This window comes from Mandrillus leucophaeus, unplaced genomic scaffold (assembly GCF_000951045.1).
Source record: "Mandrillus leucophaeus isolate KB7577 unplaced genomic scaffold, Mleu.le_1.0 Scaffold173, whole genome shotgun sequence".
Taxonomy (NCBI): Eukaryota; Metazoa; Chordata; class Mammalia; order Primates; family Cercopithecidae; genus Mandrillus; species Mandrillus leucophaeus.
The window spans coordinates 4,135,771-4,148,674 of NW_012101732.1; the positions used below are offsets into that span (position 1 = coordinate 4,135,771).

Below are 12,904 nucleotides of genomic sequence, written 5' to 3' on the forward strand. Positions count from 1 at the left end.
GCCCCACTCTGGAGTTGGCGAGTGTTTGAGGGGAGCAGAGGCCCCACTCTGGAGTTGGTGAGTGTACGAGGGAAACAGAGGCCCCACTCTGGAGTGGGCGAGCGTACTAGGGAACAGAGGCTGCACTCTGGAGTTGGCGGGTATAACTGCTGGGTTTGCCCGTTGTGTTGGTTTCCTGTGGCTTCTGTAACAAATTACCACAAACAGGATGGCTTAGAACAATGAAAGTGGGCTGAGTGCGGTGGCTCACGTCTATAATCCCAGCATTTTGGGAGGCCGAGGCGAGTGGATCACCTGAGGTCAGGAGTTCGAGATGAGCCTGGCCAACATGGTGAAACCCTGTCTCTACTAAAAATACAAAATTAACAGGGTGTGGTGGGCACCTGTAATCTCAGCTACTCGGGAGGCTGAGACAGGAGAATCACTTGAACCTGGGAGGCAGAGGCTGCAGTGAGCTGAGATTGCACCGTTGCACTCCAGCCTGGGTGAGACAGAGGGAGACTCTGTCTCAAAACACACACACACACACACACACACACACACACACACACACGAAAAACAAAAGTGTATTCTCTCACAGCTCTGAGTCTAGAACTCTGACATCAAGTGCTGGCAGGGCCGCCCCTCTGCCACAGGCTCTAGGGGAAATTCGTCCTGGCTTCTTACTGCTCCAAGTCGTTGTCAGCATTCCTTGGCTAGTGGCTGCTCAGGCCGCTCTGTGCCTCTGTCTTCACATGGTCTTCTCCTCTGTGTCTATTTCAATTCTCCCTCTCCTTCCTCTTTTAAGGATACTTTCCAATGGACTTCATCCCAGCTCATGTAATCCAGGATGATCTCATATCAAGATCCTTAATTAATTATACCTGCAAAAAATTTTCCCAGCAAGTTTGCATTCCCAAGTTCAAGAGATTTGACATGGACATATCTTCTGAGGGCCGCTGCTTAGCCCACCAGAGTCCTCTTTCCCCTTTTACGATTCATTCCACAGTGCGTGTGATACATTTTCCCTGTCCTGAGTGTGTAATCTGAAACTGATAGGAATTGGGGAAAAATTCACAGCCACTGTTTCTGTTTCACTGGAGAAGGGATGTCACACATAGTGTTGAGCATCTGATCTGATTGTACCCCAAGTTATTTGGAGACTGGTTGGTCTGGCCATAATGTCTAAGGGTGCCCCTAGATCACTACAGTTGGTTTTGATCTGAAATCCCAGCATCATTCCTGACTATCTTTTCCAGAGTTTGCTCTTAGTAGCCAGTTGACCTCCTTGCTCCCCAAATGATCCTGGGTTGTTGGACGCAGCTCAAGCTTGACACTGGCTTTCTTTGGCCCCCAACTCCAACTTCTCATCGGGTTGCCACTGGTCACATCAGACCCCTGTGTGAAACCTCCAGTGTCTGCCCTCGTACAAATGAGAAACAGAGCAAACAAGTTGTTGGTCACAAATGATATTCAAAAAGCACCCAGAGACGGGAGGCTGAGGCCGACTTCCCCAAGGCTCTGGTTGGCCATGGTGGGAGTTGCAGTTGCCCTTCTTTTCAGCAACTTCCTGTTGCGTGAGTTGGTTTTGCTTTTGAAGCATGAAAAACTTCTTTTCAACTCTTTCTATTGGAAAATAATTACTAACATTTGCATCCAATTGTTACTGTTGGTAGAGGTGAGAACACAACCTCCATCAAGTCCTGCAACCTAGTGAAGTGTAGGCAACATTCTCTCTTCCCCCCTTTTTTTTTAGAGAGATGTGAGGCTCAGAAAGGTTAAAAGATTTGCCCACGAACAGGGCAGTGATGAAGCTAAGCTCTAGATCCAGGGTGTCTGACTTCAGATTGAAACTTCCTAATTAATGGGTTTGGAAGGGTGGGGTGTGGCCTTTCCAGGATGGGGTGTCTTTCCTGCTCCCAGCGGACAGTGAAAGCACTGTCTGCACCCGGGTGGGTGTGCTGCTTTCCCGAACGGGTTTTTTTTTTTTTGGTCCGTCGCTGTCTTGTGGATTAGGTATTATTATCTTTATTATGTATCCAAATAACCTGGAGAACGAGAGAGTAGTGACCAGCCCAGGGCCACAGTGCAATGAGGACCATCTTCTCACCTCTCTAAATGCAGGAAGAAATGCACAGTAACGTGGAGGTGGTCCACACCTACCGCCAGCACATCGTGAATGACATGAACCCTGGCAACCTGCACCTGTTCATCAACGCCTACAACAGGTATCGGGATGTTGTTCAGCCACATCATTGCTATTTATGAGGTGTCTTCTGTAGTTCCGAAATATGGGGCAGGTGAGAGGGAGGGTATAAAATGAGTGGCAGAGGTAGGCTCTGAGTTTGAGCAAATAGATTCATAGGACAGGTGTCCCCAGGAGGTCACCTGGCCTGTAAGCTGGTTCCTGGAGTTCAGCTTGTCTTGCAGGGATCTGAACAAACTCGCCACACCACTGGGGGTGCAGACGTGAGAGGGACGCAGTCACACACTCAGAGGGTTGAGCGTAAATGTGTGTGCCCACTGCTGACGTCCACAAAAGGCCAAATGTAAGAAGAGCTAAGTGAGAGAGCAGCAAAGCACTCCTGGAGGCTGGGAATAATCCAGGCAGGCTTCTGGGAGTTTGTCATTCCAAGGATAAGGAGGACCTGAACACGGCCTTTGCCTAAGGCGTGGCCCTCTCGACCAGCACTAGGTGCTTATCTGGAGCTCAGCTAGGGGAGGAGAGAGCTCAGGGCCAGTGGTGTCAGCCAGAGACTCTGCAATCTTCCAGAGAGCTCACTCAACCTGCTGGGCTGGCTCTGCCACGCTCCCAAAACAGGAGCTAGAAATAAGCCTCATAGTGTTTATCTCTGCTCAAATGTTAGTAACGTGACTTCTTGACATGAACATTTGTAACAGAGCTTAGTATTTGCCTCCTTTTACAATCCTGCCCTCATCTCAGTGGTAACATCCTCACTGTGTGACTGAAGAAACAGAAGCCCGGCCGTGCATTCACTTTGCAAACACTTTCTGAGAACTGGAGTGAGGCAGGCATTCGTCTGGGTGCTGGAGACACAGGAGACCAGCACAACCCGCAGACTCCACACTCTTAACTTGCCTGCACAGATAGCACAGTAACGAACGGACCCCTCTCAAAATCCCACTCTGAAGGTCCTGGTAGTGTTGTCATTTCCTGTTGAGGAAGCAAAGGCGCAGAGAGGTCCTGTGTTCTCCCCAAGGCCACACAGCTAGAAAGTGGCAGAGCATGATTTGGATCCTGCTTGTCTAACTCCAGGCTGTGAGCTGGGAAAGAGCTTCTCATGTTGGAAGCTGCAAGATAGCAGAAAGGGTGGGTGAGTGCGTGCAGGGAGGGTGGTCGGCACTGGGCCGGGCCCGCACTGGGCCTCACACTAGTGCAGTGGGAAACCACCACAGGGTTTGAGACAGGGAATGGAAAGATGAGGCCTGAGTTTTAAAGAGATCATTTGGGTGCTTTATAGAGGACTCAGAGTTGGTGAGGCTGGGACTTAAGAGGCTGCGAGAACATCTGGGAGGTGGCCCCTCTGTCAGGTAGGGGCTCTGACTAGGGGGACAGGGAAGGCAGGGGCCCTCTGTGGTGGAAGACCTGACATCTACTCCTGGAAAAAAAAAGCCACACAAATATTTGTGACAAAATGAGGGGGACTCTGCTTGAATTGCATGGGTCCTGCTGTCGCTCTAACCAGGTCTGTGGACACCAAGAGGGTGTGGAGTGCTGAAAGCCACAGGGCCTCTCGCAAGTTGGGGATGTGGGTGGTTTGCCGGACTGGCCGCTGGCAGGACCTCCTGGGCTTGGCTGGATGGGAGTGGGAGCTTTCTCCAGGGGAAGAGCGCTCATGCTAATGATGCATTTGTTTCCTGCAGCCGGCGTGACCTGGAGATTGAGCGACCAATGCCGGGAACCCACACAGTCACCCTGCAGTGAGTGGCTTTTCTCTCGCCCAGCACTTGCAGTCGGGGCTGCCGCCTGTAAATGTGGCCTTGCTGGCAGGGCCTTCTTTCTGAGTGTGGCAGGACGTTGTGTCAGTGAGACCTGGGTATATTCCACCCAGAGACTGGGTGTTACACAGTCTGACCTGGACTTCTCCCTGTGCTGGTGACATCAGTTTCTAGGGTGTCTCCACGACATGGGCCTTTGATCTTGCAGAAAGATTGTTGATTGTACTTGGGACAGCATTTATTAAGCACCTACTACATCAATAACTGTGAGGCTTTGTTCCATGAAGCCTAGGGATGGATAGCACAGGGCCCAGTCTTACAGTGCTCTGTATGTCTAGGAGGAAAAGACAGTCGTGGGCAGAACTAACTGGGTTTCCACCAGTAATGATGGTGTCTTTTTGTGGCTGAGTGTGCCACGTTCTGTGACACTTGGGAACCTGGCACGTCATTGCCTTTGTCCTTCATGCTGTTCTCGTTTTGGTCTTGATTACCAGCTAAGTCCTGCTCATCCATCCTTGAGGAGAAGATGCTTTAAAATAAAAGCACTGGGGCACAGAAGTTCCCTGGCTGAAATTCATACTAAGTTGTAAAGGACTAGTAACCAATTTTATCCTAAGATCAAAGGAGAAGGAAGTAAAAGAGCAAAATGACATTGTTTTAGAATGCAGGCCCCGGCCTGACAGGCCTGGGAGTGGGACAATCTTTAAAGGAATCTTGTGCTAATTCTCCGCTCTGTCTCTGACCCCAGGTGCCCTGCTCTGTTGGTGGTTGGGGACAGCTCGCCTGCGGTGGATGCCGTGGTATGTAGAAATCACAGCTGGTTTCTGTGTTTAATTCAACAGGCAGAGTCTGGTTGACTTTGTTGAAGTGGCCCTGCCTGCCCCTTCTCTCCTCTGCCCCTTCAGGGCAGGTGATGTTTCTCTGAAATGCCATGTTGGCCTTTGGGCAGCGGGCCCGGCCACTAGTCTGTTTCCCTGGTGGCTGCTAGCCCTAGTTGCCTGGCAGTGTCTCCTCTCCCAGGTCCCCTCACCCTCCGATCTGTGTCCCATTGGCTTGTTTATATGGGCGTGTTTGCCACTTGGCTTCCTGGCCAGGAGACTCGCCTCTTATTTGGGAAGCAGATGGATCTTTCCAAACAGATTGGTGCCTGATGAGCTGGCAGGTGAGAGAGGCACTGGGAGGCAGGGCTTAGCAAAGCTTCCTGACTCCTTTCACCCCTTAACTCCCACCTGCAACTTTGTGGCAGCAAAGAGAGGACTCTACCTTTCAGACAACCCCACAGCTGAGGAGATGGAAGACTTAGGGGCTATGGATCAGAGTCCTGCAGTACTGCCAGACCTTGTGCAGTGATCTTCAGAGTGACACTTGCAAATGTTCATGTAGTAAATACTTGGCATGCCTTAACGAACCATGAATTTCTTACGGGCTGACCAACTGGAGATAATCATGGGATACATCAATAGAGATACACTGTTCAGATCAAGGGAGGTGATAGTTTTACTTTAGGCATTTTGAACATCATGGGTTACATATGTATATTCTTCCCAATTCTGAATGCCCCTTTCGAGAGGGTCACTGACAAAATGAAGAGAGAAACCAGCTTGGTCAGCGTGGTTTTACATGAAGAATAGTTGTTAGATCTGGGAGTGTTAAAACTGTAGAATCTCTGGCAGCTGCTGGTTAAACAAGGATATTTATTTAGCAGATATTTCTGCAGTACTGTTTACATTTCAGCTAATCTTCATAACAACCCTTTGAAAAAAGATATTATCTCCATTTTATTGATGAGGAAACTGAGGCCCAAAGAAGTTAAATAACTTATCCAGGTTGTCTCAGCTGCTAATGGCAAGGCTTGGATTGAAAGCCACATCTGCTGAATCCCAAACCCCACATACTTTCTTCTTTGCCAGCAGGAATGCTGGAGTTTCTGGTGACGGCGGCAGAGTGGCAGGGAAGGGGGCGATGGTTTGACTTTGGCTTCACGTAAAGAATGAACAGATTTCCTCCCTCTTGTGCAGGTGGAGTGCAACTCGAAATTGGACCCCACAAAGACCACTCTCCTCAAGGTACAGGCAAAACAACGGGGGTTTGTGTTTGTTATTTCTTAGAAACTCACGTTTTCTGCAATATTGAGTTAGGCTTGAAAAAGGCAAGGCACACGATCAGAAACCATAGAGTGAATGATTTAATCTCTCTGTTTATGAACATGTTGGGTGCCGACTGGCGATCTGAGGCTGCAAAGATGAGGGATCCTTCTGTGGGACTGCAGGAATCAACAGGCTGCTGGCCTGAGGGTTTTGGGGATAGAGAGACCAGGGATGACTTGGCAGGGGCCCTCCATGGGCTGGGGCCGGGACAGTCCTCCAAGAGGGGCTCTGCTTGTCACAATAGGAGGAGACGTCTCCCACGGCCAGGGAAGGTCAGGACTTTCTCCAGCAAGTTCATCTGAGCACATGGTGTGCTAGCTCGCTCGCAGCTGGATTTGAGGGTCTGTAGCAACCTCCACCAGTCCCTTGGCAGTTATGACTGATTGCACAATGCAAACCACCGGCTGTTTGTGGCAGCCTCGCCCGGAGATGCAGCACAAGAGTGGGAACCTTTCAGAGGGGCCTCTCGGCCCGGGTGCACCCCTGCAGGGGCAGGTGGCCAGGAGGGACCTGGGTGGAGATGAGGCGGCTCCCTTGCACTGGGGGAAGGACAAGGAAGTGGCATCTGTAGGTCACCGTGCCCTCAACTTCCCCCATAGAAGTAGAATGCCTTTGAAAGGCATGTGGGGGGTGTCCGATACTTATTGAGTGGGAGGCTGTTTTCCTGTATTGGGCTCTTTACATAGATTTTCTTTCAAGATTCCCTCAGAAGGAAATTGCAAGATTAGAAGCTGCTGGGCGTCAAGCTTGCATAATGCCGTACTTTGAGGGCGGCTGTCACAAGTATCGCAAAATGGGTGGCTTAAAGCAACAGATACTTACTCCCTTTTAGTTCTGGAAGCTGAAAGTCTGAAATCAGGGTGTGGGCAAGGCCGTGCTCCCTCCGCGCTGGGGGAGGATGCTGCCTGCCTCTTCCAGCTTCTGGTGGCTGCTGGCCACACGTGGTGCACCTTAGCTGGTAGATGCATTGCTCTAGTCTCTGCCTCCGTCCTCACTCAGCACTCTCCCTATTGTATCACTGCGTCTGTGTCCAAACTTCCTTCTTCTTTTAATAACCTCAGCCATTAGATTTAGGGTCCACTCTAAACCAATATGACCTCATCTTAACTTGATTGTACCTGCAAATACCCTATTTCCAAGTACGGCCGCATGGATAGGTACTGGGGTTAGGAGTTAGATATGTCTATCTGGGGGACACAATTCAACCACAACCTACAGCAAAGGGTGGGTGGCCTGACTGAGGTCCGGTGGCCGATTTGATGGTAGATCCAGAAACAGAACTCACTCAGGCCTGATTCTGGAGACTTCCACAGCACCAGCCTAATGCGCTGAGTGCCCCGCCTGGAGGGAACGTTTGGGCATCCTGTCCCTGCGTGCTGGGTGAGGTGAGGGCTGCCCCAGGGCAGTGTCGCTTTGTGGCTAGTGTTGGGTGTCCAGACTTGAGGCGCCCTGGGCTGTAGGATGCCCATAGCCTCACCACTCCCACGAACTCCTCCAGCCCCATTTCACCCCAGGCCACCCTCCCCACAGCCTCCCCCTGCTCCCTTGCCGTCAGCTCTGCTCACGTCCAGTCTGGCTGCACGCTCTCACAGGCTGCAGTGGCCTCTTGAGGTTTGGTGATTTCATAGGGACTTTGAACATCCAGCATTTAGGAAGGGTACCAGTCAGGAGCTGAATCCGGCCCGAAGACCCAAATTCAACCACTTCCTTTTGAGGGAACAAAGGGAATATATAAAAAGGGCCTTTTTTATCAAACCCTTTCGAGTCAGACAGATCCTGGCCTGGAACCTTGCGAGTTCCTTAAGCTCTTTCTGGCCCAGTTTCTGCCTGTAAAATGGGACAGCTGTACCTTCCATGGTTCTTGGGGAATGGAGTGAAATTATCTATAGGGCCTAGTGTAGTGCCTGGCATATAGTAAGCTGCAAGTGATAGTTGCCACGGGGACACCAGCAACCTTGCTTGGTGGGGCTGGAATGCTCCCTACCCACAGTCCGCCCTGTTCCTCCTTTGTAAGGCAGGACAAGGCAGGGCAGGGCAGCGGGCAGATGGGCATCCTTTCAGAACAAACTTAGTGCAGATGGCCTTGGCTGTGGTGTTTGGCACTAACCAGCTTCCCTGTCTCCTAGATGGCGGACTGTGGCGGTCTCCCACAGATCTCCCAGGTGAGTGCCACCTTGGCTTTTGCATTACCCAGCTGTCGCCTCCCCCTGGGTGGAGTGCATGTGCCTCTGTGACACCTGTTCCCTCATTGCCTTGCTGTGACATCGGATGACAGTTTGTGGACTGTTGGGAAAAGGTGCTATATAGGAGGACTCTGATCCCCTAGGAGCCAAGCCCTGTGGAGTGGGTGATACTGCGGTTCACAGAGGTTGGGGGATTTGCCAAGTAGACACACCTTGGTCATCATGGATCAGAATCTAGGTGTGTCTGCCCCAAAGACCACGGGCTTCTGCTGGAGTGAAGGGCCCCGAGAAGCTCCAGCCCAGAGCAGAGGGACATGGAGGAGATGAAGCCAAATTGTGCGTGTGTGTGTGTGTGTGTGTGCATGTGTGTTTGTGGGTGTGCATGTGTACACGTCTGTGTGCATGTGTAAATGTGTGTGCACATGTACAGATAAACACATTGATCAACGTAGTGTGTTTGCTGCATAACCGATCCCTTCAATTTCCTCTCCTATAAAGAATCTCACGAACCTGACAAGTAAACTTCTAATCTGTTGTCTTATAATTTTATATCCTGATAGTTTTGTGTTCTATCTTAAAATGAAGTAGAGTTTTCTGTCATCTTTTTGGTCCAAAACCTGCCCTGCCTCCTTTCTTCCTCCTTTTTCCCTTTCTCTACGCAAAATGAGAACAGATGTAACCCTGGTCATAATTAAAAGAATTTTCAGAGCTTCAGAGTTCAACTAGCACAGGCTTCGGGGACACCAGCGCAGGGAGGAGCAATTCCTGTCGTCCTTGTGCCCTTGCGGGTTGGGTGTATGTTTACACAGGGTTTTCCCATCCTCGATTAAATTAGGTCCTTGCAATAGTCCTCAGAGGTGGGAAGAGCAAGCATTTTATTCCAGTGTCACAGAAGAGGAAACTGAGGCCAAAAGTTGAGAGAGATTGCCCGTGATTACTGGAGCTAAAACTGGGCCCAGGAATTCTCATTCCCAAGCCTGTGTTGTTGGTTCTCTTCATCATCTTGAACACAGGCGTCCCTGTTCCCTGCAGCCCTGACCTGCTTCTCTTGTCTCTTTCTTCCACTGTCACACAAATTCCAGAGGGCAATTTGAGCGTAGTCTCTCTTTTAAATGTCACTTGGCTCTTTGTGGAGTCCTGGCAGGAGTTGGTGGAGAGCAGGGAGAGGGTCAGCCCAGCCTCTACCAGTGCCCTCTCACTGCCTCAGGAGAGTAGGACCCAGGGCACTGGATAGAACAGTTGGAATTAACTGAAGAACAGATATGCCTTGCATGTATGCCCGTGATACTTGAGCATTCGCCTCCTAGTTTACATTAAATGAACTGAGAGAACTGGTAGAACTGGATGTGGTCTCAGCGTGCCATACACAGTTCACTTAAAGTAACCCAGTGAGTTGTTAATTAATTGGTTTGTCTACCCATCCGGTGAACCATCCAGCCGTCATCCATTCATTCTTCTCCATATCCTTTCTTCCTTTTATTTGTCCTTCTTTTGTTCATATTTATCTTTTTTTCCTTCCTTCTGCCCACCAATTCTTTTTTTAATCCATCTATCCTTCCTTCCCTCCTTCCTTCCTTCCTTCCTTCCTTCCTTCCTTCCTTCCTTCCTTCCTTCCTTCCTTCCCTCTTCCCATCCATCCTTTTCTTTCCACCCATCCATCTATCCATCCCTTCTTTCAGCCAGCCTGCTATTGAGGTTGATAGTGACTTGCCTCAAGAATGAGTGTTTTGAGTTTGGAGAGCCCTGGGTTAATCTACGGGACCCACCACTTACTTATTGTGGGACCCTGAGTGGATTTACCTCTCCAAACCTGTTCAGCTATGAAATGTATCTGAGGTAGCACTGACCTCATAAGGGGTTATCAGGAGTAAATGATCAAATGCAGCAAAGCCCCTTGCACGGGGAGTGGCTCACGATGGCGATGCTGTTGTGTTCCACATGCTGGGTTAGACACGTTCCTTTGTGGAATGTAATCTCCCTGGAGACACACGGGAATAGCTGCGATACTCTGCCCTGTATTACAGGTGAGGAAACTGGCTCAGACAGATCATGTAACTTGTCCAAGTTCCACAGCTGTGGGGTGAATGTCCCATCATTATCCCATAGTCTTCCTTTTACTTTTGTGTTTTGTCCCGTCAACATGTGATGGCTTTTGTCTGGAGCCAAACTCTCAAATGAAGGTGACCACAGGCACACACCCCATGGCCTCGGGTGATCGGGTCCCCCAGCAACTGACTGTATTTTCTCTCCCTGTCTCTTGCAGCCAGCCAAGCTCGCTGAGGCCTTCAAGTACTTCGTGCAGGGCATGGGATACAGTGAGTATGGCGTTCCTTGTGTGCAGTGGGTCAGGGCGTGTGTCGGAATTGGAAGTGCTCTGTCCTGAGCCAGGCTTGGATGAGCAATTCTGTGTCCCCCTGGCCAGCTTCGGCTTTCTGGGGAGAAACATTTAGGTGTGTGGAGGGCGCGTGGCAGCCTGGAAAGTCTAGCCTCTCATTTATACCAGCGAGGCTCATTTTTCCTCCTTTGTTGAACAGAAGTTGCTTCACACCAGGGGCTTTGGGAGGTTTAGGATGAGGACTGTCCCTTTAAGCACCAAGACAGTGACAAACAGTGAAACAATAACAGTCTTTAAAATTTTGATCACAAGTTTTAAGAGACCATCACCTATAGTGATGATGAAGACGGTGTCAGTGTTGAAAGATATACCAAGACTTTATTTTATCTCACTGAACTATCACAGTACTCCTTTGACATATTCTTAGCCCATCTTATCAATGATGAAGCTGAGGCTTCGGGGATCTAAGCAGGGGGTAGAGGGCGGATCTGTGGAAGTTCTTTGAAGACCGCGAAGCTCTGTAGAAGTGGCTAACAAAGTTGCTTATATTCAAGGTGGAGCATGCCACATTCAAGTCATGAGCTTTGGGAAGTGGAGGATACATTGGAAGCATCATTCAGGGACTCGCTAATTCTTACTTTGCAGTTATAGTTTGTTAGGCACATACAGCCTGTTTTTCCAGAAGTGCTGTTCCAGGACTAGGACAGACCCTGGCAAGTTGTAACTCAGCTGAACAGCAGCCAGTCGGTGCTGTGGGCTTGTCAGCCATAGTCCGGCCCTGACATGACTAGTGGCTCTTCTGACCCTACTGTTTTGGAACTATAATTTGTGTGTCCTTCCTTACTAGGAAGGTATTGAACTTCTGATCCCTTTTATCATTTCCTTAAACTGTTTGCCCATGTAGGTAGTAAGAGTATGCTTGGTAAGCTGACTGCAGTCCTAGCATTGGCCTCAGCCATGATTAGCTCTAGCAAGGCAGGGCTGGCAGGTTTGATTTCCATGCCTCAGGCCCAGGCGGGATCCACATCCCCAGGTGCCCTCTTCCAACAGAAGCTATCTGCCAGTGGGGCTCCTGCCTTTCTAGCCTGCTTTCCCCGACGGAAGTTGCAGGCAAAGGCTGTCACTGGAGATAGCCATGGAGAGAGCCGTGGGGCAGCCCTGCTTTACCCTGCACAGTGTGAATTGTGACTCCTGTTTGTCTTGGCCCCACCAGAGTTTGGATTTCTGCTTTGAGAGTGTGTTCTGGAGAGAAAGGAAGTGAATGCTAGACCTCATCTTTCTCCCCAAATCAGCATCTATTTCCAGAAACCCAAAGCCTCCTGCAGGTCTTGGGGGGAGTAAAACAGGAAGAGCTATGGTCTCAAAGGCATCAGCCAAAGAGAAGGAAAGGAACTGGCCACTGGCCTCCTGCACACTGCAGGGGGCTGGCTTAATGAACCCTTTGCACACCTGACATCAGTGCTTACTGTATCCTTCTCATCCTCCTCAGTAGAAATCCCAGATTTGTGGGTGAGAAGTAGGGACTCAGAGAAGTATGTGAGCTGCGGATGTGGCATTGACCCCAATTCTTTCCGAATTCAAAACTAGCTCTTTAAGATAGTTCAGCAACGATTAATTCTCTTTGGGAGTGCCTGCCATCAAAAGCCCCTGCCTGTGCCTATCAGGGAGATAACATAAGCCCTGCATGCTTGGTGTGGATCGGCTGCCCCTGTTGCTGATGGCTGTGACTGCTTGTGGCCTCCTAGCCATGATGCTTCTTCAGGTGGGCGGGATAGTAGTTTCCTAAAGCTGCCCTAACAAATCACAAACTGGGTGGCTGAAAACAGTAGAAATCCATTCTATCCATTGTCTCAAAGTTCAGGAGGCCTAAAGTCCGAAATCAAGCTGTGGGCAGGGCCTTGCTCCCTCCAACGGCACTGTGGAAGAACCTTCCCTGGCTCTTCCTGGCTGCTGATGGCCCCAGCAATCCTCGGCTTTACGTGGCTTGTGGCTGCATCGCTCCAATCTCGGCCTCTGTCTTTGCGTGAACTTCTCCCCTGCGTGTCCCTGTGTGCTGTTTCTGTAAGGGCATCACGGCCATTGGGTTTAGGGTTCCCTGTCAACCCAGGATGGTTTCATCTCGAGATCCTTAACTGATTACAGATGCAAAGACCCTATTTCCAAATAAGGTTCCTTTCTGATGTTTCAGGTGGGTGTGAATCTTGCAGGACACTGTCCCATCCGGTACCGGTGGGCAGGATTGTTCCTCCTCATTTCACCCCATCAGCACGCGCCATGCGCAAGAACATTTGAGGTCTTGG

At 50.1% G+C, this 12,904-nt stretch overlaps 1 protein-coding gene across 2 annotated transcripts in view; it reads left to right on the plus strand.

Moving 5' to 3' along the window:
• NDRG1 (N-myc downstream regulated 1) overlaps positions 1 to 12,904 on the plus strand; it is a 65,377-nt gene that overhangs the window by 49,956 nt on the left and 2,517 nt on the right. For both annotated transcript variants that reach the window (XM_011977085.1, XM_011977086.1), the window contains 6 exons: positions 2,104 to 2,207; positions 3,865 to 3,921; positions 4,688 to 4,739; positions 5,958 to 6,005; positions 8,213 to 8,248; positions 10,533 to 10,584. In XM_011977085.1, coding sequence (XP_011832475.1) covers positions 2,104 to 2,207; positions 3,865 to 3,921; positions 4,688 to 4,739; positions 5,958 to 6,005; positions 8,213 to 8,248; positions 10,533 to 10,584 — 349 coding nt within the window. The remainder of the gene's footprint in view (positions 1 to 2,103; positions 2,208 to 3,864; positions 3,922 to 4,687; positions 4,740 to 5,957; positions 6,006 to 8,212; positions 8,249 to 10,532; positions 10,585 to 12,904) is intronic.